A 26,781-nucleotide genomic window follows, 5' to 3' on the forward strand; every position below is an offset into this window, starting at 1 on the left:
AAGGAACCGCAGCATGGGGAAAAACTCGTATATACTTTGTTAAAAGAGGAAAACACATCATCAAGTAGCGCAGTCTGCCAGCGGCAGCAGCTGCTCCATTTCATGTTTTCGCTGACAGTTCATTATTGTGTTTATTCTTTGCGGATAAAAAGGTGCAGCAGTAGAAAGAGAGGATCAGCCTGCTGAAATTATATTGGCTCCCTTCCATTCATTTTCCTGCAAAATACACATAAACGGTGCAGACTGCAGAGGAAGTTCATACTCGCGCACTCTGCAGCTTTAAAAATAATATTATGAACAAGTTTTCACGCTGTGCTGAACTGAAAAGAGGAAAGGTGTTCGCTTATCCTCTCCAAATGGACCGCGCTTTGCCAGATTTAAGCGGATTTTATGGCACATTGTGCACCCAGATAAGTGCAAGAGCAGCAGAAGTTATGCATTCGGTCAAACTGATCTTCCAGAGTTATATAAATTACCATAATCAGGAAGAACACGTGTCCTTTATCAATCAAAATTCTGTTTGAACCGTTCTTGACGGTGCATTACATCTAAAAAACTAATCCGAAAGGCCGTCTTCGGGCTCAGTCTTGCATAAAAATTATAAATTTAGCTCTCGCTCCTCTCCACATCCGCCAGGAAAGCTCGACACAAGAAGAGCAGCTAGGGTGCACCTGCTCGGATAAAAAGCAGCGCACCTTCTACATCACATATACATGAAAAAAAGCTAATCGATGAAAGGATGATTCGCTCCGGTAACTTGCGGTGATGGTTATTTCACCCTCTGCCGCTCTCGACGACCACCCCCGACTCGCGCTTCGTTTGAACTTGATATTTTATTGAAATCACTCCTCAACCGCAAAAGTTAATGCAAAAAATTGTACAACTTCGCCATGAAGGAAAATCAAACCAGTTCAAATGAAACAAATTTATGCTTTTTTCTTTTTCAGTTAAAAGACCATGAATTGGACTATGAGAGCGATACAATAATTTTCATGCTTGAGTTTGAGCCAAAGTTACTTTAGAAGTATTATAATATCGAATTATTTTCGTGACTCTTTTCTTTAGATTTTGGTGGCACACAATATGCGGGAAAAGGAAATAAACTGTACATATTGGTGATTTGTAGCAAAGCTATATTGATAAAATTACTCCATATGTTTTGAACAACGATATAGGAGGTATGGTACAAAGATAAAGAAGACAAGACGAGATGGTTTAATTAGCCATCAACTGTGGATAGCAGAAAAAGTGTAGTGCAGCCAATCTTTTTCAATTTTTAAACCATCATTGAATCATATATTGAAAGAATTTTGCAGTGCAAAAAAAACAGCTAATGACGGGGCCTACAAATATTTTCACTGTTGGTGCTATCTGCTTCATTAACACTTAGTTTTCAGTCAGGTTTATATTGAGGGGTACCACATTGGTCCTGTGATTTTCATTGTCGAGTATTTTTACTTAAGTAAGACGCTATGAGTTTTGAAATAGTTAATAATATCAGATAATCAAGATTTGAGATATTTTTATGCTGGTGTTATCATAGCAAGTATAATAAAACATAACAATTCATGTGGTTTTGATAAAATACTGAAATCATTATAATTTTTATTTTTTATTAACAACAAAATACAAAAAAGTCATGTCCTTTCTTTTAATGCGTAACATAACCACAAAAACTACGCTGATACATGCGCGATACCTGTAGATGGCAGCATCAACTTGATGCATTATGTATCATCGTTAAATTCACAAAAGGAAATTGTAAAAAAATATTAAATGAAGGAACAAGACATAATAAAAAACAAAAAGATTCAACAATAATATAATATTATATATACCTTTATTTTTGTAAACGTAGAAGGATAATTTTGAATTACCAAATTTCAAGGTAAAATTAATTCAAGTCAGCAAGACCAGTAGTCTGAAAAATTAAAACCAAAATATGACGAAGAAAATATAAAGAGGAAGCACAGCAACTAATTCGCAAAACCTGCGGACTTTGATTATTAATTAAAAGATCATATTTGTGAGGTAATAGATCAAACTAGCAATGCACAGTATCAAGTAAAGTTGCTCTTTAGCTTAAAATTTAAAAAGTTGACAGCAGTGGTGAGCATGGTTGCGAATTGCATTGAAATCTCTTTATTTAAAGCCCTCTTGTTGGAAAATCAGGTTGATTGCTTCAGCGACGTTAGCTACCGTGTAGTTTGGCTCTCGGAGCTTCTCCTCTACTGGCAGGAAATCTCTTGGCGAGTGATCCAAGGTGCTGATTGACGAGTCTTGACTATAAACTCCAGTCTGGGGGCAAAACAGCAGTTAAAAGTTTAAAGACGAGGCTATGTCAGAGTTTCTATTACCTCTACTAGGATGCTTGAGCACGTGCTTGCTCCCAATTCAACCATTTCACAGGTTTCGTCGATTCCCCCGACCAGGTTCTCGATGCTCCTTGCCACCTGAACAGCCCTCTGTGACCCAATGATGGACTGGTTGCGCAAGTATTGCTGATATAAGTTGGCGCCGAATATATCTGTGTTTATATTGTCCCTGAGATAACAGAGTTTTTAGCAACATGACCTTCTCAAGATTTTGCTTAGCACTCTCACCCTATCGCGTATAGAGCCTTCAGGTTTTTTTCCAGGCCGAGGAACTTGGCCTGCTTCATCACCATGTGGTGGGCATGATGGTACGTCACTTCGCTGGGCTTGCCAATGAGCGCCGTGTAAATCAGATCGAGGCCGGTGATCTTCTTGTAAAGGTTCTCTAAGCAGAGTAAAAAGGCTCCGTGCCCAAATCTGGAAAAAAATATGTTTAAGAGATAGCTCTAGCGGTTTGGTTTAAAAAAAATAATCAAAAAGCTTATTAGATCAAAGTATGAATTAACTTGATAATGACTATCTAGATTTAACTAAAATCATTTTGACATCTCTTAAAGATGAAATTTCCATAAGGCCAACAATGAAGCATCAACAAACTTTGAATTCTTTAAAATTAAACTAGCATTGCATTTTAAGCAGTAATCTATCCCTGTAAGATGAGTCAGAGGAAATTTATGTCAGTGAAATCCATTGAAAAAGTTCAGTTAGAGCAAAAATAATTAATTAGAATGCGGACTGTTTCATTTACATATTTTGAAGTGGATTTAATGGAAACAAACGATACCATTCATTTGTAAAATTAAGGAATATTTCAAAAAACAATATTTAGCTAGAAATTTTAAATCAACTCATTAGAATTCCTTAAAACGAACTTTTCTTGCCTGAAAACTTATATTTTAGGATTCAGTACAAGAAAACTAAATTTCCATGTTCCAGTCATGAGTTTGCCATGGCTCTTTAGAATAAATGTAAGAGCTATTTTAAGTTGAAAAATGTATTTAATTTATAAGCTGCAAGCAGAAAAACTGGATGGTAGGAGTTATGGTTGGTCGGAGCTTCAAATAGAAAAGGAACAATTTTTAGTAGCTAAACAGAAGTCACTATACCTGGGCAATGGTGCTTCAGCCATCCACTGTAAATCCATGTTACACGCTAGCACTGGAATGTGGGGATAAATTGGTCTGGTAGGTGCTTCCGTGGGCAGTCCATCCGTCATTAGAACATCCACTAGAAGCTGCAGCGATGTTTCCCACCTGACAGGCTCGCCAAATAAAACTAGACCCTCAATTCTCGGGAAATATTGCTCAAAAGAACATGGCTGGAGAGCGAAAAATCCTTAAATAGTTTCACGACACTCTTCTTTCATAAAAATATATACCACTGAAATTCTGCGTTGATGGTCCACTGCGTCCAGCGCAGGGAAGATCCCTCTCAACTCTTCAATGGTGGTCACCTTCTTGAAACCCAGGTACTTAGCAATTTCCTTCACTGGACCCTGGCCGGACACCAGCATGTGTTTGTTGTGAAACTGGTGGAACATGCGCAGCGGTGAATGCGCCATCACCACTTGGTCCTCGTGCACCTGAAAACAAAAATTTTAATTTTTCCTAGTTACTTTGTTAAGGTCAAAATTAATTTTGCTTTTGTTTCAATCTATAGCTGTTCTGAATTTTAGATAATAAAAGGGCTCACTTTTCTTACAGGGGTAATTCAAGTTAACTCAATCGCCAAACTAGAGGAATAGACTATACCGCAATTGTTTTTGCATACAATAAATTAAATGTATATTACTTTTCTTGTTGTACACCGTTGGTGTCTAATAAATACAATAATAATAATATTATTTTTCTTCTCTCACGGAAGCCAAATGTGTTCAAAACAGGCTACAGCTCCTTGTCAGTGGCTTAAAGCATAAACGATTTCCTCAGATCAAGAGTTAAGCATTGCAAAGCGGATTTGTTAAGGTGCTAATTATTCGAGAGAAGTTTAGCGAGTGCTCAATTAGCATACACGCAGTGTTGTGTGTCATGTTATGAAAAACTGGACTCTTGCTTGGTTCTTGCTCGAAGGTCAGAATGGTTATTAATGGATACACACTGACTACATAATTTTCGAGAAATCCACACGTTATATATTTAGATAATGCAAACTAATAATTATAGATTTTACTCGTAACATTGGTTGTAATTTCGTTACACAAGAACATCCATTACTGGGTCAGTACTAAATCATATTCAATGTCTTCTCTCATTGACGTCATAAGCAGCCAATCAAGAGCAAATGATTACACAATGATCTCACTGAAATTACGAACAGCTGCCAAGCTGTGAAACCGGTCTCAATTGAAAGCATGTAATTAATCTCACTTGACAATGAACATGAGTGTCCTCCAAGTAAATCTTTAGTTGGTTTGCAGGTAAATATTTTTGAGCAGTTAAGTGGAGAAAATTTAATTATTCATGTTTATTAAACGTATTTGGTCCTGGCGTTAAAAAATCTGGCCTTCTATATGAAGCACCTTCATCCTTGTTTTGAATATGTTTTAAACATAATTTATGTTACTGTCCTATTTTCATAATTTAAAAAAAAATCACTTGACAGTTACGGTTAACCTTTGAGTAAAGCGCTGTGAAATTCAAATTTTCTTTTTACAAAATGAGGGTAGGAGGCCAGTCTGCAAATATGGTGCATTGTACAGGTCAAGGTCGAGACTATTAATGGGTGCATATTGCATATCTACCTCAATTTGCAGCCATTCTGACAGCTGCTGCGCTTTGTGGTGTCTAAGCGCGTTGCCCGCGTTGGTCACGAACACGGTTGGCACCCTGAATTTGCCACTGCCATCCACAAGGTGCTTGAAGCCATCGGCGGCAGGCGGCAAAACCTTCTTTCCCCTCACGATGACACCATCAATGTCAAACAGCAGGCCGAATCTCGGGTTCGCCTGACACAAAAACTGGTTAATCATTCGCAATTCGCACTGCGACGCTTACTTGTTGACTGAGGGGGCGGCTGAGGAGGCGGCTCAGGCCGCTGGTCGCCTCGAGTGGCCGCAGCACGTGAAGGAAAGTGGCCGCAGACATTTGGCCGTCCAGCAGCCAGCAGCTGACAGTTCACTACTTGCGGAGGTGAGCAGCGAGAAAACTCTTTCGATTTATTAGCGACAGACACGGCAACAAGCAGCCAATCGGGTGCGACCTCGTGACGTGTGCTGGATGCGGATCTGCAAAAGGAGATGGAGATGGCGAAGTGAACTTTACCGAATTATATGTTTGCTAATTTGTATTTTCTTCTCAATGCGTTTGATTTATAAAAATTGTGACACAGCTAGTAACCTTTTTCTAAAGTAATAAGTTTTGAATTGAAATTAGATGTCAGATGATCTCGCTAAAGATTCAACTATGCAAATTTAAAGTGTCTCGTGGTGTGACGTCACATGGACGAGCCCCTTTGGCTGCAAATGTGCGCAGTAAAATTGCGCAAGAGATAAACGTCAGTCACTTGATGCAAATAAGTATTGTATGATGCCGCAAAATTTCTTTGATCTTTTATGATGAATGAATGGAACTGAGAAACATTAAGTACATATGTATGTAATAATGCGATAAATTATACATCGATTTAATTTAATATTGAAATAATTAACAGCTTTTTTCCCTACTATGTAAAAAATGGCAAATCCAGTGACTATTTAAGTGCGTCCAGTTATATAGTAGGTTTCCCAAAAATAAACTTAAATTGATGCGGGTTACAACCGGTTATAGCCAGTATTTGAGTATGTATATCTAAAATGTTCCACTTTAAGTAACAAGATTACATCAGTCAATGAATTGCAGTCAGTGAATGTTTTGCATGGTTTGGAATTTCAAAGGTCGTAAAAAAAGGGTAATTTTTTTTAAAACCAATTTTTAAAAAAGTTCACAGTTAAAAATTGGGGAAATTAGATTTTATTCCTTGATATGTATCAATTAAAAATAAAAAATGTCCCAATTTGAGGTGTTTTACATAATAATTTCTTGCATTACATTTTTTTGGAACTAGAGCAGCTATCAGAAACAGTAATTATTTAAACACGACTGGTCGGTTTGCTGGTTTTGGATTCAAGAATGAAAATAATGAATTATTTGGTAAGTGCGGTAAGTACAGGTACTGGTCAGCACCAGTGAGTACTGGTTTTGGACATAATTTCGCGCGGTTCAATTTAGAAACGGTCGTAGTGCCGTTTGTAGCGGAGAACACGGATGGCGCACATGTCGCCGATTAAGGCGCGTGCGTGACCATCTTTGTTGTGTTGTTGTGGTTGATTCGGCGGAGGCAGCGCGAGCTTCGGCCGCCGATTTGGGCCGAATTCGGCACCAGACCACTCAAAGGTGGACACCTTGCCGCAGGAAGCATTCGGGCGACGATTGCCGCAGCCGTCAGCAGCGCCTCGGGCGCCGCAATGGTTTAGTTCGTGCAGGGAGATATTCAACCAACGAGCTGCCAGAGAAAGATGAAGGAGATGGTCGGCGGTTGCTGCGTATGTTCCGACGAGCGCGGCTGGGCGGAGAACCCACTCGTATATTGCGACGGCCAGGGCTGCAACGTCGCCGTCCACCAGGGTGAGTCACCCCTGCAGAGTGCCTCCGAGGCACGAGTGGCCCCCCGCAGCACCTGCTTTTTGCGCCAGATGAATTTAATAACCGGTTGCTGCGGTGACCGTTTGCCCGTTTTTGGGTTATTCTGCGCTGATTTGAGTGCAGAAGTCGCGTCTGTCGAGCCCACTGTCACCTGTCCGAGTTAAAATCACCCCGCATTCTGTCATTAGTTCCAAAATTATTGAAACCTTTGGAGACGTTAATTTCGGTTTTCCCTCAAATACCGGTTCCGTTGAACGAAATACCGGTTATTTTCTGACAAAAATTGTTTTTTTAACAAAAAATTAACATTCATTTCAGCATGCTATGGCATCGTGACTGTCCCGACCGGACCATGGTACTGCAGAAAATGCGAATCTCAAGAGAGAGCTGCCCGAGTGGTAAATTTTGTTTGAAATTTCTGGCTAGTTGCCATTAAAATGCTCTTCCTGTGCTTGACAGCGCTGTGAATTGTGCCCCAGCAAAGAGGGTGCCCTGAAGAGAACGGACAACAACGGCTGGGCGCACGTCATTTGCGCGCTTTACATACCAGAAGTGCGCTTCGGAAATGTCACAACTATGGAGCCTATAGTGCTCCACCACATTCCTTCAGAGAGATATAGCAAAGTAAGTTGCAAACAGAGCCAAATTGTAATACATACATAAATTTAGGGGTTTAAATGCATCATAAGAAGCATGAAATATTTATAGAAAATTATTTTTGAACTAAGTTAAGTGTCGTCATTTCGACAAATTAACCCAGATAATAATTTAAGTATGAAATATTTAGGTTTATAAACCAAATAATTCTCTTTCAGACATGCTACATTTGTGAGGAACTGAACAAGGGCAGCAGAGCCTCAATTGGTGCGTGCATGCAGTGCAACAAAGCTGGCTGCAAGCAGCAGTTCCACGTGACCTGCGCCCAGGCAATGGGGCTTTTGTGTGAAGAAGCTGGAAACTATCAAGACAATGTCAAATACTGCGGCTACTGCCAGCACCATTATGGAAAACTGGTAACTTTATAATAAATATTAAATATTTATCCTTAACTAACGTAAAGGGCTGTGAAATATAAAATATTTTTTATATTTTTTTCTGGGCTACCAATCATTGAAGAATGGTCAAATCTGCACAATTAATGCAAAATTTGTTCGTTTGAGTTGTAGTTTAAATCATCATTAACTCATAACCGATTGCATTGTCTAACAGCGTTTAAAGACAGAAGTATAAAACCTTTTAAACCTGTGGCTAAACCTTTGTGTGCGGCTTGGCGTTTTGCTCATAAGTGGCTTTCTTTTGGAATATAATATATTATGACTGCACACTTGGCTACTGTTGATCAGCTATCCAATTCTGCAGATTTTTATTCATCTTTTTTCCAGATAATTTGAGATGAGAGTCACCAATTTTTGGTCAAAATCCAATGTCTAATGATGAACTAATAATTTTTTATGTGCTATTTTCACCAGTTTTGCGTACTTCCTTTGCAGAAGAAGGGTGGAAACGTGAAAACCATCCCTGCTTACAAACCTGTGTCTTTTGAGAGCGGCAGCACCTCATCTGACGCAGCCTCTGAGAAAGACACGCCTCCCAAGGGTACCAAACGGAAGGGCAGCAAAAGCGTGACTGCAGTGCCGAAAGCAGAGCCTGAAAAGCCCGCCGCGCCTGAACCCCCTCCAGTGAGCTTTGCTGCCGCTGTGCCCACCACTTCCACTGCCGCCCCTAAATTCACCGCGTCCAACTTCGTGGAGGTGAGTCCGGCGCCGCTGTCCGCCTCCGGAGGCAAGAAGCGCAAGAGCCGCAACTCGCCCACGCCGCCCATCGTGCCAAAAGAGGAGGAAGCCGAGGCCGAGAAGAAGATCAAGCTGGAGGAGCAGCCGCCTGAAACGCCGCCGCCCCCGGCCAAGTCGCCCAAAGTGCCACCCATCGTGCTCCAGCAGCCGTCGGTCGTTGTTGCCACGCCGCCGGCCGCCTCCTCCTTACCCCCTCAGGCCTCCCCACCGCACTCTGGAGGTGGTGGCGGTGGACTCATCTTTTCCACTACCTCCTCGCACCCCCAACAAACACCTTCTGACACAGCTGCAAAAGACGCGGCGGCGGCAGTGATGGCGGAGACGGCCAAACTGTTTGGACTACCTGCAGAAGCAGCTGTGTTGAAGCCCCGAGGAAGGTCAGTTCATACTTTTGATTTTTTTTCTGGAAATATTGGATGGATGTTAAAGAAAGTAAGTTTTCAATTTATTACTTGAGGTATCAGCCAGCCGCGCTAGCTGATTTATTTCTGGTTGTGTATTCAGCTGACAGCCACCGCCTAAAATTACTTTGCTGAGACCTCCTCTTATTTGTCACTAATTCTGTTCTGCCACAATTCACCATTAGCTTTACACCAAATAGTTCATCTAAATTTGATTTTATCTCCTTAATCAGTCTCATTACCGCAGCATTTTTAAGTAAGATCTACAGATGGTCAATTTTCTGTCCCACTAGTGCAATGTAAAGAATTTAGGGACCAGGAAACGACTTCGCGACTAACCAATTGTTGAAATTAAACGACTGCATATAAGTTTTAGAAATGTTCCATAAGAGTAGCGTTGGCAACAGTTTGAAACCAACAAGTATCCAAAGTCGAAAATTCCTGGATCTAGGTCCTAGAAACTATGTCTATCCTTAGTGCCATAATGGATATGATCATAAACCAACATTTTAGCAGTTTTAACATTTGAAAATTCATTCATCATTCCAAATTTCCATTTTATTTCAATTCAATGGAAACGATTCAGTTTTTTGCCTCTGAGCGACTCACAACCAAGGAAAATGTGGAGTTTCTACTATCTTCAATTTAAACTAAATTAAATCCCACCGAAGATACGTAATTGAGGATGTTCTATGGCGTCCGAAAAGCACTGTGAGAAAAAGTATTTGGATATAATTGATTATTCATTCCTGATTGTTGCACTTAAAGACAGAAAATTTGCCATCTTTTCAACCTTTTTGCATATAATTTGATGGTTGAAACGCTTTGTATTTTTCAGAGCAATGAGTTTGAGGTAAGGAGTGGAATTATACAATAAATCTCAAGATGTGAAATTTAGGTTTTAAAGAAATGGTTCAGCTCCTTTCGCTGAGCATAAAGTCGCTTTGATGATTTGTGCGTTTTGTTGTTGTTAAATCTTAGTTAGTTAATTTGCCCTCCAAATTTCACATCCCAAGTTATTATGTCTCTTTCATTTTCAATTTGTACTAATTTATTTATTATTTTCATTCCTCTTCGTGATCCTCTCCATAATCCAGGCCTCGGAGGTAATTTTCATTTTAATGCGAGTGTTAAGAATTTAAAGTTCAACAATTTTCCAATTTCAATCCTGATATACACTGTATTACTTAGAAAATTGTTGTATTTCGCCAACCCTATTTTTTGTTTCATGTATTTTTCTCATATCAAACTTAATCAAAAAATTTATGAGCAACGTTGAAACCCGGAAGAGAGACTAAAATTCTCAAAGATAAGATTTTCATCTTGTACAATCGTATTTCTGGTCCTACCCAGCCCTAGTTACTAAATTTTCACTGCATTTTTATTTTGTAATTATTTCTCACAAATTTTTAAATTATTAGTTCCAAATTAGACAAGATATTTTAAGGTTTTAGAGACAGAAAAGGATAAATGGTATGTGGGGATTTGTTGGCAGATCGCAATCAACCGAGAAAAGTGAGAAGGTAGCTAAAAAAGCGAGGCGGAAGAGTCCAGTGGCGACAGGGCGACGAGCAAAGAACTCGAGCCTAGTTTCACCCCCGCCCGAGAACCCATCCACATCTGCAGACGCGTCATCGTCGGTGCCAGCCATGAATAGTTTGCTGCAGTTCTCAAACATTGCTGCCAATGCAGCGCCAGTGCTCGTGCCCCCGCGCCTTACGGAAGACCCTTCGGTACCTGACCCTACCCGCAAAGCGCCGCAACTGCTGCAAAAGTCGTCTGCCAAGTCGCCAAAGGAGACTAAGGATTACAAGCTGTAAGTCCAGAAATATCCGGAAATATCTGTTTAACAACAAGGAAGGCCTTGAAATATTATGTTGCAATAATTGTTTTATCAGCTCCTGGTTTGTTCTATTGTTTTTAAATTTCTTCAATTATTGCGTAAGGAGATGGCGACATTTCATGCTCAGATATTTGGGCAATTGAGCTTAGAGACTGTTATTGGTGCCAGCATTGCTCGAAAGATAATAAACTTTATTTTGGTGTTAGATTCAAATGGATTCACCAATGTATGTTTCATTTTAAAATATTCTTTCCTCGAAAATTTTATTGATTTTTTATGCGTTTGCAAGATAATTTTCAATTTTCAATTTCTGTTTCAGGTACCAAAACGGCGTGGGAAACGCTGCACCGCACATGCTGGGCAACATCCTGAACCCTAATTCGTCGATGGCGCAGAAAATGACGGACACTCTGAACGCAGAGATGGAAGCGCACAGCGTCTTCACTCCTACATCAAGCAGCAGCAGCAGTAGCTTGGTCGGGCCGCAACTGCCGTCCAAAGTGGTCGCCTCGACGCGAAACAGCATAAACAACATGCTTGGGCTTGGCTCTCCCAATGGCTCCCTGAGCAGCGGAAACGCGTTCTCGTCAGCCCTGGCAGGAGCACCTGGAGCCGCCAACAATTTGCCCCAGAGCCTGGACCAGCTGCTGGAGAGGCAGTGGGAGCAAGGTAGCCAATTCCTCATGGAGCAAGCCCAGCACTTTGACAGTAAGTATTTTTTATTTAATGTACTAACAAGTGTGCTTGTCATGAAGCCTGTCATTTTAGAGAAAAAAGAGGGGTTAGGAAGTTTTCACTTAGATGATTATAACAATTAATGGAGCTTAAAAATTCCGGATGTGCTGTAACACAATAAAAAACTCAATTTTTTTCCATAATGACATAAATTTCAGGTTTTGAGAAGACGAATCGATTGAATGGGTTTTTAATTTTAGAGCATAAAACGCACACAATCTGGAAGCTGAATAAATTACCTATTTTTCATGCTGACCAAAATTTTATCTTGTCATTTTTATATTTTCTAGAAAATCTAACCACCTGTTGTTGATTAAAAATTTCAAAAGGCTGTTTATTTTAACCATCAATTTTCTAAGCAGGATGTTAATTTTTCTATTTCAGTTGCATCACTGTTGACGTGCTTGCACCAACTGCGCGCTGAAAACATCAAGCTGGAGGATCACGTGTTGAATCTACAGCAAAGGAGGGACCACCTTCTGGCTGTCAATGCCAGGCTAGCCATTCCACTGCCTCCTAATCAACCAGGTGAGACACCTCTCATGCCCGAATGACAGCGTTTGTTTATTCATGCGACGGCATTTCAGTTACAGCAGCTATGCGCTCAACGCCTCCGCAACAGCGCAGCGCCATTCCGCCCTCTATGAACAACTATCCGGTGGAAAACGGTATCCCAACCGAAGCCAATATTCTGTCTTCGTTTTCTAACAGAAGTCCAGTGGCCACCTCTAGTGAGCGCAGCTTCAGTGGCCAATCTGCTCATCCCCCACCGCCTCAAATGTCAAGGTAGGAAATCACCTTTTGTAATTATTAATTTTCTTAAAGCTGTCTTGAAATTTTGAAAATCAGCTTCCATGAATGAATGTCAAAAAACTAAATTAATTTTGCCTTTTGAGTAGGAGTGGCTACTATGAAAGGCAGAGTCCTGCTAGTGGCGTCCCGAACTCATCTCAAGGCCCGCCACCTCAGCAGCAACAATCGCAGACCTCGCCTCACTCCAATAATATCGGCACCCTAAGGATGAATCCACTCCAAATCGCTGAGCAGTTCCGCAGAGAGGAATCGCGAAGGTTGGTTATTAGAGATTTACTCGATTTGACAGGGTTGAGTAATTTTGATTCATGTCCGCAGTGGAAGAAGTCAAGGTGGAATGCCACAGATGCAGATGTATACTCCCTATCAAGCTGTGTCTCCCCCCGTTGCTCAGTCTTCATCTCATGTACCAGTAGTGACATCTCATCAGGTAAATTATTTTGTGTTGATTGACCAAACACTAAGTACTTTAAACAAAATTTTGCAATTATTTAACTATACTGAGTACAATGCAATGACACTTTGATTTTCTGATTGTAAGAATCGTGTCTAAAATCGAAATTTTCGTTATAGATAGATTTTTAACTATTAAAAACGGAGCTTTCCTGCCCAACCCTTACAACGTCTAGAACGATAAAAATTCCAAAATATCTAAGAAAAAAATCGTAATTCCTGACAGTGAAATTTTATGTAATGGATCTATGAACGTCTCCTGAAAATGTATTTGAATTATTTTTCTAACTGCTGCTCCTTGTATTTGAATTCTATTGAATTATTTTAAAATTACTTTTGATCATCATTTAAATTTTAATGCGTTTATATTTTTTGGATTGATTATATGCTTACGCATTAAAACGTGTAAAAATATTTCCAATTGTCAATCTGAACGCCCTTGGTGAAGTCAAGATCAAGGACAGTAGAGATTAGTGTCTGACAATATAGGTTGAGAAATTCTTTTACCCTGGCATAAATTGGCATCGGGGGCTACAACTACACAATTGTCCGATACTAATCTAATATCCTTTAGAAGGCTGGAAAAAAACCATAATGATTTTTAAATGTGGTGCATTGGTTTTGATATCTTTATTAGTATCTCTGACATTATTTGCACAAAATATGGATACATGTTTTTATGCACCTTGACATAAGATTTGGGAATCAAAACATTGTTTAAGTTGAAGACAGGAATAGCATTTTATTAATATTAACTCATAAGTGTATTTGGATTTTTTCCCAAAATTTGTATTTTTGCTAAGAAAAAATTCACGTAAGAAATTAGTAAAAAACTAAAAATCAGTGGTGAAAAGACAATGAAACCCTAATCTTAGGTCAGTATGTGTTATTTTTAGAACAAAGGTATTAAAATTTACACTTATTTTTATTATTTGAAGTTGAAATAAATTAATGCTTCATAATTTTATCTAGGACAATGAGTTAAAAGGCAAGTAAATATGTTTTCTTCACGTGTTTGTAACTGTTTTTGCAGCCGATGGTGATTCGGCGGGAGGGCATGCCAATGGAGCACTCGAACCTGATGCTGCACATGCACCACCACCAGAAGCAGAGCTGAGGCCGGCCCCCCTTGCCGCTTCCAGTGCCGCCCCCGAGCCAAGTGCACCCTAACCTCAGCCTCTGGCTGCGGCACACCTTCAACCTGTAGGTTAAGACTCTGAATTGCTCTGATTTTCGTTCACTGCCAGGACCATCTCTGCAATTTTCGACTGCTCTGCCTTTTCAAGTCTTACTAATTGATGTGATTTTTCCTATGTCGATGGATGGGTTTGAACTATCTGTGATCCCTAGCCAGTCCTAAGGACTGTGTCTGCGTGGGATAGCTTTTTTGTTAGTTACTACAATCTGATTGGAACAGGTAACAGCCCCGTTGCAGCTATTCAATGGTTCGCACCAGAAGCAGTCAAGCAGAGGTGGTTGTTTTATGATAATAATTGTGTACTAGGATGGTTGATTCCTTTGATAAGACTTTGTGCAATCCAAGCATTGAAAGCAGTAGGTGTTTAAGGTGTAAAAATGTTCAACTGGATGTGCGTGCCGATGTTTATACTCTCGGACAACTCTTTAAATAGTTGATCTTGTTACAGATTTTTTGTTTTTCTCCTCTTTGTGTAATCAAAACCACGTATGTCAATGTATGATGACGCTCTTTCCGGTTATTATTTTTTGTACCAGAGATTTTCTTATAGATTGTTCTTTGGATGTGATCCAAAATAAAATAATTCATTTTCCATTTCACTTTGAATTTAATGAGTCTGTTTTCGACCAAACAAAAATCCCTGTAAGTGTTTTTGGTGTTGATTTTCCTTATTGTTTTTCGACGAAATTTGCGTGTCGAGGCAACACCAACGCAGGAACGAGACTCGGTGCTGCACCCTAGTGAAAGGGTGGGGGGTGCGGCGTCGCTGAGTGGGCCGACTGAGTAGGGGTTGGGATTTTACCAGTCAAGGGCCTCTCGCATTCATCAGTCCTCCACAGCAACCTCTCGCGAATGTGCGTGTCGTCTACTTCTGCTCGCACTTGTCTTTCAAGGTACAAAGCATGACTCCTATTTTTTGGTTGGTGTTTTTGCTATAAATTCGAATGCACGGAATTTGCGATTTTTGACTGGCATAGATGATGTATTTTAAGACCTGTCGTAAAGATAACCCACGACGTCGGTGCGCTCTGTATAAACTTCGGTCTTTGAACGTTTGCTCTCTTTCGCGGAAAAATAAACCTGGTGGCCTCTCATCTCTTTATGCGAGTCAATTTCGACCACTTTTATCTATGTGTGCGGACGAGGACACACGGCGGTGTAGTGGGTGGACGGACACGGTTTTTGATGGATGAGGTCTCTGCTTTCACGCCAGCGTATTTAGCTGCTGAGACCTGAAAGACTGAGTGGCCTAATCTCTGTAATGAATGTCGGCCAGCTTTTTATTTTGCAACTCGACTAAACTCGCAGCGTGACAGATTGATTACCCTTTCGCTATATTCATCATGTTTTTAATTTCATATTTTCTTCGTATTATCATTCATCGCATTTTTTACAGCTCAATGGCGCGTTGTTTTTGACATTTTTACTAACAAATATTAGTAAGAAGTTCAAAGTAAAAAGTATTTGAGAAATTTCTCAATTAATATTTTTTGATTTCGTTTAATGTTAAATGGCCAGGTGAGGCACATAAAACAATTTGCAGCACGTCTTCGTTCTCTACCTTTTAAAGATTCAAATCAAGGTAAACACGCACGCAAAGTTACCAAACTAGAATGGAAAGAGAAAAAGCCGCATTGAACGGAATTAATGATTATATTTACACTTCTAAAACACTCAACGCCAGGCATTCCCCTTTTTTTCGTGGAAATACCTTTATTCACTTTGCTCTCGAAAACTTTCAGAACGAAATGTCAAAGGCTTACGTTTGTTGACTGAAAAAAAAAATCGAATGGTAGTGGCAGCTGCAAATTTTTTTTAACTCCTGGCCTGCTCTGGCAATGCTGTTCTCGACACTCAGAAAGCGTCATTGTGCAAATACATGGAAGCTGTGAAAATATCCCGCACCTTGAAGCGCTGCACGTGCCGAGAAACTTAAAAAACCTTCTAAGTACATGGGAGAAGATGAAAGTACATATATGTATGTTTAGTTAAAGATCTCATTTGCGAACTTACCACCAAAAATTTCGTTTGTTAAATTTATGAGATAAACATTTGTTTCAGTCAGTTAATATGATAAAAGAGTTTTAAAATTTATGTGGCGGCGTTGTTAACAAAAATGGCTTGTTTGAAACGGGTTTGAGCTCGACTAAAACGATATTTTAGAAGTCCCAAACGAGATGTTTTCAGAGAGAATCTCCTCAAATAGTCTTTTTTATCAGTCAAGAACCGTAGCACGTGTATTTTCACTTTGTCCATTTTTCTTATAGTTTTTGGCGTAAAGAAAGAGTGCCCAATTCAAATAATTCAGATTGTTTCATTTATAAACTTTTCTTTTTCAATGACACAAATCCCATTTTATTTTCCAAGCTCTACATAATAAAGTCGCCAACGGATTTCATAGGTCGGTGGGATGATTAAAACTGGCTGTCAAATATTTTAGTCACTGCTTTAATACAAAACTATATAATAATATCCCTTGTCCGGTAATAAATTTAATAAATTTTAACGTAAGAGTAAAAATAATTTATATAGCATTTCAATTTTTGTGTTTCTAATAAGGTTTTGAGCGTTTTAAAATGAGCCAAAAATTTGTGTTATTTCGTGCCTGGACAAAATTGGGACGAACAGTGCAACATTAGACATATCTGTAAGGCCTGCACTGTTGTTCAAAGTTGTACAACAACTTACGTTAGTTTTTATTTTCAATCACTTTAAAGAGAAAACAAAAATCAAATCCGTTAAGATTCGCTTATAAACATTGCAATAATCATTTGATTACTCCGATTTAAACTTATTTTAAAAGCATGTTCTCTTAGTATAGTAGATTCTTGTTTGAAGATGTTAATGGAAGCATATGTACTTGAGGTTGTCATATTTTTTTCTGAGTAAATTCAAAGCAACTCTCTGGGCGTATGTATAGCGAGCTGTTTATTTTACCGTGTTTCTACAGAATTATTTGCTCAACTAACAGTCTTGATTTAGAGGCTATTATTAGAGTTTGTTAATACATTTCCATTAATTTATTTTACATTACCATGACAATGTATGTTTACGTATTATTATAATTTGTATTTCACTGTTTACAAAGACGTCCTTTAAAGGTTACCAAAAATTTATTCCAATAGTGTTCACTTTAATTCAACGAATAATCTTACTTGATGCAAATGAATTTAATCAAAGAGAAACTACGCTGCACATGTTCTCGTTACCAGCAATTCATGGCTGCCTAAGTGACAACGACAACACGCGTCGATTCTGTTCCGTCCGTAAATTATTCCCGTCCAAATCTGATTATTTCTCCAGCATAATGCTGACTGAACGCGAACTTTTCCAGCTGTCATTTATCATTTTCTCGCTTCGTGTTTTGGCAGGAGGCTCGCGCGCGCCTTCCACGCCGTGAGGATCGCACTCGAAAACGCGAGTGCCGCTAGCTCGACCCCATATAATGCAAAATGTGTTCGACGGCGCCGTTTCCATTGACAGGCTGCGTGAATTACAAAATTAATGGTCCCAAGTAATGCGTTCGCTGACAGCTCCGGTTGCCGGATTCTAGTCACCGTGTCACGGACGCTAAGATCTATGAAGGAGAACAAGAAGTTGAAAGCTTTTAAATGTGCCTGTTTTTTCATACGCATTCTTTTCCTGGAAAATTATCATCACTGTGATAAAAAAATAGTCGAAAATATTTTAATGCAGCTATATTTATTTAAATATCCGTTTTGGTAACTGAGTCTTTTTCCTTTCTTTTCGGTCAGTTCATTTATTGACAGAGCCCAGAATATATTTTTTGGGTCAGTATTTTTTCACTTGATTTGTAATTTAAATGGTTAAAGTCTCAACCTGGGATTAATTTAAGGTGAACTTTTTGGCGGCACTTTGAAGTTTGAAACGCTTTTGACATTCAACTGTCGGTAACTACCAATAATTTCATTTTGACAAATTTCGCTCAAAAATTTGTCTTAACAGATTATTTTATCTACAAAATGGCAAAAATGTTTACCGTTAAAATGCATAAAGAGATGGCATAATTTCTTCCAAAGTTCTTCTAAATTTAAACTTGTTTCCTATTTTTCTTTTTAATCATTCTCAACCGATCAGATTCGGCAACCCCGGCGCGTTGATCGCTGATGCATATTTCGAAATTCACTCAGAGAGGAAGCGTGCTCTTCGTCCCTATCTATCAACTGCCTTTGAATTGGAGCTTCAAATGTGAACAAAAAAGGCAAAAGCTAATGAAACGTAAAAGTGTCTCTTAAAAGGGGCAAAGATGAGTATTTTTTCGAAAAAGCTCACCATTATAACCTCTTTTGAGGTGATTGATCTTTGGTGTATTTTATTCAAAGCACAGGCTACCAATTGTAGCTCCTTGGAAAATAAGTTTGGGATTTGTGATGAAAAAATACATGGGTTTGGTTTCTGCTGTAAAATCCCATTTTCATGGTTTGAATTTTGTCAAAATTTTGTTATTTTCAAAATTATAGGTTTATAATTAAATTAAGATGTGATATGACAAATTTATACCAAAATCTTTGCAAGTTTTCCTAGTTCTGCAGAGGTCAACAACTAATTAATAGCTTATCTGATTAAAAATTCAACCGAAACCATTTATTTTAGATCAATTAATAACGAATTTAATTGAGAAAATTCGCAATGAAACGATACGGCACAAAATGGTTGTGGTTTCACTCAAATTTTTTTTTATATTTTGCTTTCGACATTAAAACCCTCTAAAACAGATTTTTTTCTAAATTTCACGAAACTTGTAATAAAAGCTACTTTTTACTGCTTGTCTCCTAATTTCATATTATGATCGAAATTTTTTATCATAGCACAGAGCAGCCTCTTATAAAAATTTGCAAGGGAAAATTCACAGAAATGTTATTTCTGGCATTGTTTACCAACCAATTTAGTTCTTTGGCTAAAAATTATCCAGGTAACGTAGGACCTAAGATAAACAAAATAAAAAAGTTTCCGTATACAAATTGAAAAATTTTGCATCAACTCGTCACTTTTAATATCTCTGAGCACGTTCATAAACTTTTTTATTCGTGCATGGCGCATAATTATTTTGAATAAAAAATCCTAATTATGGTTGTTCCTGGAATAAAGGACCTCCAGCAGCGCTGAAATTATGCCTCCCTTGAGCATGATCCGCTCGCACACACAAACAAAAAGCGGCAGAGAGGATGGTAGCCACCGGCTGCATGAATCGCCGTCATGTTTCATTTTTGCCTCCCGCGAGCCAGCAAACTTTTTCACCCTTCCATTCATTTCATTATGCATGGCCAGCGTGAAATAGGAGGCAAGGCAGCTCACTAAAGGCAAACGAGCTGCAGGTGTGATAAAAATTGGAACGCGTGACTCGGGCTACAACACGCGATAATCATAATAATAACAACAAAGAATAATCTGTTAAGTCTAGAACCCCCGCTGTTGTTGCCGCAAAGTTGATTTGGCGCCCTTAATTTCACGGCGTACCGCTGCGTGCTAACTCGGAATCTCATTGGCACATTTCGCAACAACTGCTTCAAAGCCTACCTAGAAGTCGATTTCAGCAATCGTCATTTTCATTAGCATGCGCACCCCTTTGTAGAAACTTAAATTGCTCTTGTTTCCACTTACAAGTTAAGTCAAGTTATAAAGCACTATTGCATTTCATCAGAGTTTTATTGAGTAACTTGGAATTAAAAGAAATATTTATTCTGTTAATTTGCAGGGTTGGAAGTTGAAATTTATCTGTATTTGTTCTTTTTCTCTGCAATTTTCAGCTTTAAAGTTTTTTCTCCTTTGGCGAAAAAAATGTAGCAATTGACGGTATTTTCATTAGATTAACGACATTTAATTTTAAAGAAAGCTTTTTTTGTTTATTGTCTTTTTATACAATCATGTTTAGGAGCTCTAACGATTTCGGACGCTTAAATCATTTTTTAATGAAGAGGATGAAGAGGAAAATCACATCATGTTTCCTTTGTTTTATTTTCACGATTTATTAGGTAACTCAATATTTATTTTAGTAGAAATTAAAAGCAGCTTACTCGGTATAAAGCGAGCTGTTTATTTTCCCGCATTTCTACCAAAATTTCCTGCTCAACGAGTTTCGGTTGTTGGTTGCGTAAGCTATAATGGAACATGGGTTACAATCTGAGTTTGTTATTATCTCTATACAATAATTTAACATCAACGTGTTTTAAAAAGCAACATAGTGAATTATTACGCCCTCCTTTTTGATTCCGACTTTTAATTTCAACTGAAAAATTATGACATCCTCGCGTGTTTCTACCTTGAATGGAATCTACAAACTATTTTAAAATAGTGATTAAAATTTAAAATTACGATTTCCGCTGGAATTATATCAGCATGAAATAAGTAAATCAATATAGTAGCAATAAATCTGCAATTGAGTGAAATAGTACTATAAATAAATGATGAAGTGTAGGTTTGATTAATGTCCTGAAAGAAAATTTAGTGATTCATTGAGATTTTCATCAGCATTTTTTTAATTCACAAATAATTTTTACGAGAAAAAAGTTGTACCCAGACCCAGAGCGCTTACTGGGTTGATTGATAGATATTCTCAAGTCGATTATTTTTTCAAATTTAATTCAGTATTTCTTTGAAGGCAGCACTCGATAATTCGTTCATGGAAGAAAAGTAGAGCTGCAGTTGGCAGCCGGAGCTGGTACATGCATAAATAAAAAACGGTGACTTTTTAAACGAGGAATGTCCGATTTTTCTTCCATTGATTCAGGATTACCGTCGTTTATGCGAATTTTTTTTTCATTAAGGAGATGGTGTCATTAATCATTATGTATTCAAGGAGAGTGCTATATTTGTTTATTCTTCATATTTTTGCACCGCTATACTCCAATACTTTACTGTAATTATAATTATCTTTACACAATATCCTTCCATTTGATGAGAAAAAGCTTTCTTACTCCTCTCGGGGCTGCTGGATCGAATCAAATTTTCCAAGCCCTAGTTTCCGGGGAACGCGTCAGCGTGTTGAATTTTGCTGACAAACGACAACGCGCGAGGCTTTCTAATTTCACGCGCATTTTCCGCTCTCCTCGTGCGCCTACCTACATTATTTATAATTTTCCCTTTTTTGCCATCTGCTCTCCCAGGTGCCGGGCTGTCTGCTGGAAATTAATTAAAACGGTCCTGCCGAGTAATTTGTCAAGATTTGTGCAACCTTCCCATTAATACCTCCCACCTCTGGCTCGGCTGATACGCGGGGAAAGAAGATCGCGAGAATGGTATTACGAGCAATGCTTTCAGTCTAATTAAGCGGTGCCGCTTTCCGCCTCCCACCGTCGCAGCAACGGTGAATTTGCATTTTCTTTGGGCAAAGTGTAACGAGGAGGGGAAAATCCGAAGAAAGTCATAGTCAAACGGGATTCTCGGGAAATAGGATTCGACTGAAAAGCGAAATTAAGATAGACTCGCGAATGGTGGTATAACAAGGTATAACAGACAGACAGAGAGACAAGCAGCCGTCAGAGCCTGTCAAAATCAGAGGTAGGCAACGCGCAGGGCATGTGGGCGTTGCGGCTTGCATAGCCTTGTTAAACTAATGAAGACAAGCCTTTGCTGCGTATCGATACACTGATAAATAATAATATGTGAACGGGGAATTGAAACCATTCCATAAATTGAAATTGAAAATGAAATGCAACCTACATCTAACAATCAGTGAAATTCTGTTTGTCCTTTAAAGCTTTTATGAAAGCAAGCTCTTATGATAAATTTACGATCTGATTGAATTTTTCTCAAATAAATCTAAGTTTACACCTTCATTTTTTAATTTCCCAGAATAGTAAGTAGAACTGTATTAAGATCTTATAAATTTTTACAATGACAAAAATTGAGCAGTAATGATAGTCACTTCAGACAAATTCGAGCAATTATTTCCACCCATCAACAAGATATTTTTGTGATTTTCTCGTTCACAATAAAATATTTTGATTAAAGAGAGTCTTCCTCTATGATAAATCATCACGATTAAACGGCCACTTGTAAATTTCGATTAATCCTTCAGAGCTCCATAGATTGGTTACACAATCGAATTAAAAATGACTTAGCGATCGTTGAAAAGTGCAGATTAAGTAGATTCAATCGAACATCCTTAAGCAACCTAGGTGTTTTCATACTAGTTTAGGAAGTGTCGGCACTGCAAAATTGCTTCTATAGCACCTTAATGGACAAGCATATAGTGCGTTTAGACTAATTCTATATTTTCTGGAGTGTATTTGGATTTTCCGAAATGCAAAGTGTTTGGAACTAAAGGGATGAAGACTTGGTAACAAAAACAATATGAAAATTGTTGTAATTGATATTGAATTTGTCACAGAATTCACATATTTAGAAATAACTCTCCAACCCTCAGGTATCGCTTTTTCCAAACATGTTGCTCACCTGGACATTCTTAAGGTTAAAATATCTTCCAAAACACTCTTTGAGTACCGCTTTAAAATTGTTTGACCTTTAGCTATTGCATTAATTGCAAGCTGCGTGATAGAAACGATCTGGCCATTTTAGAGTCTGGCCTGATCTCGTAAAATTAGAATCAATTAAATCTAGATATTTGAAGAAGCACTCAGCCTGTCTAAGTACGTAAAATCAAGACGAGCCTCGTATACGAGCTTTTAGATACAGACCTTTTCGCTGTGGAATTGAATCAGAGATTCTCCTTGCCAAATATAGAGAGCAATGCTATTTAAGCGTATTTCCATCTGCGATTGATCGTCTTAAACCAGCGTTTTGAAAATGTTATCGAGCACAATTATTCGCTATCGTCTTACGGCGCGAGAGTTTGACGTTTTCAAGCAGAGAAATGACACTTCTACAATGAAAGTGTGCACAGGTTGGGAAAGGTGGAAGGCGAGTGCCACCGGTATTAAATACCAGCTATTTAAGATCTCACCGATTTGGCCCGAATTTTACGCCACACCCGCAATTATCGACCAAAACTGGAAGTCAACGCTCTGTGATAACAAACACATATTTACAAGATACGCTTGTCACGGTTTCCATTATATCTGGTGTAAAACAAAAATTACCATTTTAAATTGACAACGGACTGTGTTTGCAAATTTTATGATTATTATCATTTCCTAAATTGTGAAAAAGAGATATTAGCTACTAGCAAGATAAAGCCTAATTAATGACACTTAGTTGTACCCTATTCAGTGTTTAATAAATAATTTCATATCGCAAAGAAGAATCATTTGTCATCATCTCAAAACATTTTCCACTATCACGTAGGTTTCCGACTGATGAATTGGAGCTCAGAGACGCAAGACGAACCGTTTGGAAACAATGGTACAGAAGCAGCAGGTTCAATTTTCTCAATGCACTCAACGCTTTTCCTCAAATCCGTCGGCCTTGGCCTCATGGTGGCGCTCACCATTGGTGGTAAATGGAATTTTTAACGATTTGTCCCGAATTGTATATCTTTACAACAGCATATTGTATAATACACAGATATGAGCGAGTGTGTTGCGTGGCGAGCACACTGATCGATACAATTTTATGATACGACTTTGTCGCTCACATGAAGCTGTCTTGATTAAAGGGGATTGATTATGCGACGTCAACATATTTAATTAATCATAAATGATATCTCTGATATCTCAATAAATGCGCTACTCTGTTAATTAAAAAAGATTCATAAAAGCGCTTAAATTTTTAAAACAGTTCATGTGGCAAGAATTAATTTTAATCTCAGAAAAAGGAAAGAAAGAAAGAAACACGCAGGTGATTTTATGAAGTTTCAATTGTCAAATGATTTATCTCTGCGCGGATTTACTAAGGGTGGATTAGTGAAATTTTGGGAGCAAAATATTAAGTATTGATGAGGCCTGTGGGGCCGAAACAGCCGCTGTACATCACGAGAGCGTGTTATTTACTATTTTTTATCTCTCAACATTTCCCTAATAGCAATCCTTTTTCATATTGATAGCAAATTCTCGCAGAGCTAAATAATTCTTAATTTTGATTTCTTTATTCCAAGTTTTCAAAGTTGATCAAATTCCTTGTAAATCATTTTATCCAAAACCTGACAACTCGGCAATTCAGGCAACCTTTTGGTGATGATCGCCGTTCTGGCGACTCCCTGCGGCGGCATGCTGCACCGCTCGCCGACGCACCTGCTCATCGCCAACCTGGCGGCCGCCGACCTGCTCCTGGGGGTGGTGGTGCTACCCCTTTCAGCCGCCCGCGAGCTGGCCGGCGGTGAATGGCCTTTCGGCCGGCGCCTCTGCGCTGTGTGGGCGGCGGCGGACGTGCTTTGCTGCACCGCCTCCATCCTCTCCCTGTGTGGGATTTCCGTCGACAGGTTCGTCGGCGTCACCAGACCACTCGCCTACTCGGGAATAATTACCAAGGTATTTTTTTACTTGAGTTTTCTCTTTTCACCACACGAAATTGTGTTTTATTTTACAGTGAAAAAAACTATGGTATTTATTTATATCAAGATATTTTCTGTAACTTTATTTGCTATTTTTTTATATTATTAATTTTGCTATTTCACATATATATTTGTGTACTTCAATTGAAATTAATATTTGGGATTCGTCGTTAGTAACTCTCTCTAATTTGTGAACTTTGTACATTTCGAAATAAATTAAAAATACACACTCTTCGTAAAATTACAGAGAAGGGCCACTTGGATGATCTTGTCAATTTGGGCGCTGGCCCTCGCCATCAGCATTGGTCCTCCTCTGGGCTGGAAGGATGCGAGTCAGGGTGACGAGTGTGGAGTCAACAAACAGCTGGACTACGTCATCTTCTCTGTGCTTGGATCGTTCTATTTGCCGATGCTAGTCATTGTGATACTTTATTTCCAAGTGAGTATTCACGATCAAAATATTTTTTTAATTGAAGTAAGCTGCGTTTGTTTTATTAATTGATGTGCGAGCACAACCTTAATTCTAATTCAATTTATTTTGGTTAAATATCCAGTTTTAAGACCTGAAACCTGTACGAATTATCTATTCGCCCTTGTAAATAATTTGTTTCGACATGTTATGTATCTGCAAATATATTTATTTGCTCTTAGGTGTACCGAGCAGTTGCGAAAAGGTCGAGCGAAATAGAGAGCGGCAAGAACGTGTGTGGCGACGTCTTCCTCAGGGTGCACTATGCCAACGGGCTGATGAGCCGGCAGCGTCCTCTGCTCACCAGAGCCTCGACCAGAGCGGCCATTCTCTGCACGTCCAAGTTCACCAGGCAGAAAAAGGCGGCTCAAACGCTGGCTATTGTTGTTGGCGGCTTTCTAGTGTGCTGGCTTCCCTTCTTCATCATACTTCCGATTGGTAAGAGTGCTTTCAAGAGTGCTTGGCATATTAAAAGGCGCCTCTCTTCACACCTCGCGTGCACTTGTCAGCCAGGAGTTTTTACTGTTCCAAAATTAATATTTAATAAAAATAGATGTGGTCCTCATTTTTTGGCTGGCCGAGAGGAAAAATTTGAGTTTAATTAAGTTTTTTACTTCCTTTATTTTAATAAAAACCAAATATTAATCAAATTTCTAGAACAAAACAACACTTTTTTTCATTTTTTAGCCAAACAGAAGTTTTTTAGTTTCACTTATATTTTATTCTCGTGTGTCCGTAGATTCTGCTTGTTCTTCGTGCGGATTGAGTGGAGCGCCGTTCACCTTTGCCTTCTGGCTCGGCTACTTCAACAGTTGCATCAATCCTTTCATTTACGCGTGTTCATCTTATGAGCTGCGCAGAGCTTTCAGGTCGGTTCTCTGCGGCAGAACGAGAGGCCTGAAAAGGAGCACCGCCAACAGCAGTCCCGCGGCGTCCATTCCTTTGAACCACTTCATATAAACTCGCCTTTACTGTCAAGTAAAAATTTCATTACAGCTGTTCCATGTACGTGTCTAATAAAACGAGAGTATTTTTCAAACATCTTGGCATATTTAATTTGAAATTACGTTCCTTTAAAATTAAAAACTTGTAGATTTGTCTTGTCTGGAGTTCAGTGTTCTACATTTTTTGGTTCGGCAAATTTCGTAATCTAATCTACGTGGATCTTTGAAAAATAAAATCCGGTTTTTAAAATTGGAAAAAATTCTAAAATAAAAACAAGTTTTGTTCATTTTTTGTGTTCAATGTTTGTTATGAGTTATGATAAATCAATCTGTTGATCATTTATTATGTTCCAAAAATATTTCTAATGACAATTTTTTCCATAAAAAATATTCCTAACAACAGATCCTGTGGATTGCCTGGAAATACCTATTCAATCTAAATAAGGGTTTGAATTTTGCGCTTTTGTCATTTTTTGAAATAATTTTTTACCTGTCCTCTGGAAAAGGATAACTAAATCCGCAAAATAAAAAAAAAACGTAATTGCACATAAATGAACAAAAATCTCTTTGATAAGCATACAAATATGGACCCTCTCCTTTTTTCTCTAACTGCGCAAACAACGCTTTTAATCAGTACAGTGCCGGTTTAATATTTCAAAACCATTTCAACTGGAGCTGCGGCGAGGATGGGACAATTCCATTTTCAAATGGGGTTCATACACGCATTTGC

At 38.7% G+C, this 26,781-nt stretch overlaps 3 protein-coding genes across 5 annotated transcripts; 2 read left to right on the plus strand and 1 right to left on the minus strand.

The window, feature by feature from the left end:
• Positions 1–1,810: 1,810 nt before the first annotated feature.
• Positions 1,811–5,582, minus strand: LOC135945293 (haloacid dehalogenase-like hydrolase domain-containing 5). Its single transcript, XM_065492887.1, has 7 exons — positions 5,369–5,582; positions 5,116–5,319; positions 3,754–3,957; positions 3,482–3,693; positions 2,604–2,792; positions 2,358–2,544; positions 1,811–2,298 (listed from the first exon to the last, which is right to left on the minus strand). Exons 1-7 carry the CDS (start codon positions 5,456–5,458, stop codon positions 2,143–2,145), a joined length of 1,242 nt encoding a protein of 413 aa, XP_065348959.1. The 5' UTR covers positions 5,459–5,582; the 3' UTR covers positions 1,811–2,142.
• A 1,033-nt stretch (positions 5,583–6,615) lies between these two features.
• On the plus strand, positions 6,616–14,836 carry Alh (Alhambra). 2 transcript variants are annotated; one of them, XM_065492885.1, is made up of 12 exons: positions 6,616–6,976; positions 7,313–7,392; positions 7,454–7,618; positions 7,810–8,007; positions 8,464–9,164; positions 10,684–11,004; positions 11,351–11,739; positions 12,151–12,294; positions 12,354–12,552; positions 12,666–12,836; positions 12,898–13,009; positions 14,066–14,836. In XM_065492885.1, exons 1-12 carry the CDS (start codon positions 6,868–6,870, stop codon positions 14,147–14,149), a joined length of 2,673 nt encoding a protein of 890 aa, XP_065348957.1. In that variant the 5' UTR covers positions 6,616–6,867; the 3' UTR covers positions 14,150–14,836. The 2 variants fall into 2 exon arrangements, with proteins under 2 accessions (XP_065348957.1, XP_065348958.1); XM_065492886.1 differs by having other exon boundaries at positions 8,485–9,164.
• Positions 14,837–14,915: 79 nt separating this feature from the next.
• LOC135946048 (alpha-1A adrenergic receptor-like) lies at positions 14,916–26,128 on the plus strand. Of its 2 annotated transcripts, XM_065494079.1 has the most exons (6): positions 14,916–15,123; positions 23,495–23,644; positions 24,308–24,615; positions 24,886–25,077; positions 25,290–25,545; positions 25,847–26,128. In XM_065494079.1, exons 2-6 carry the CDS (start codon positions 23,506–23,508, stop codon positions 26,065–26,067), a joined length of 1,116 nt encoding a protein of 371 aa, XP_065350151.1. In that variant the 5' UTR covers positions 14,916–15,123; positions 23,495–23,505; the 3' UTR covers positions 26,068–26,128. The 2 variants fall into 2 exon arrangements, with proteins under 2 accessions (XP_065350151.1, XP_065350152.1); XM_065494080.1 differs by lacking the exon at positions 14,916–15,123 and having other exon boundaries at positions 23,120–23,644.
• The last annotated feature ends 653 nt before the right edge of the window (positions 26,129–26,781 follow it).

This window comes from Cloeon dipterum, chromosome X (genome assembly GCF_949628265.1).
Source record: "Cloeon dipterum chromosome X, ieCloDipt1.1, whole genome shotgun sequence".
NCBI lineage: Eukaryota > Metazoa > Arthropoda > Insecta > Ephemeroptera > Baetidae > Cloeon > Cloeon dipterum.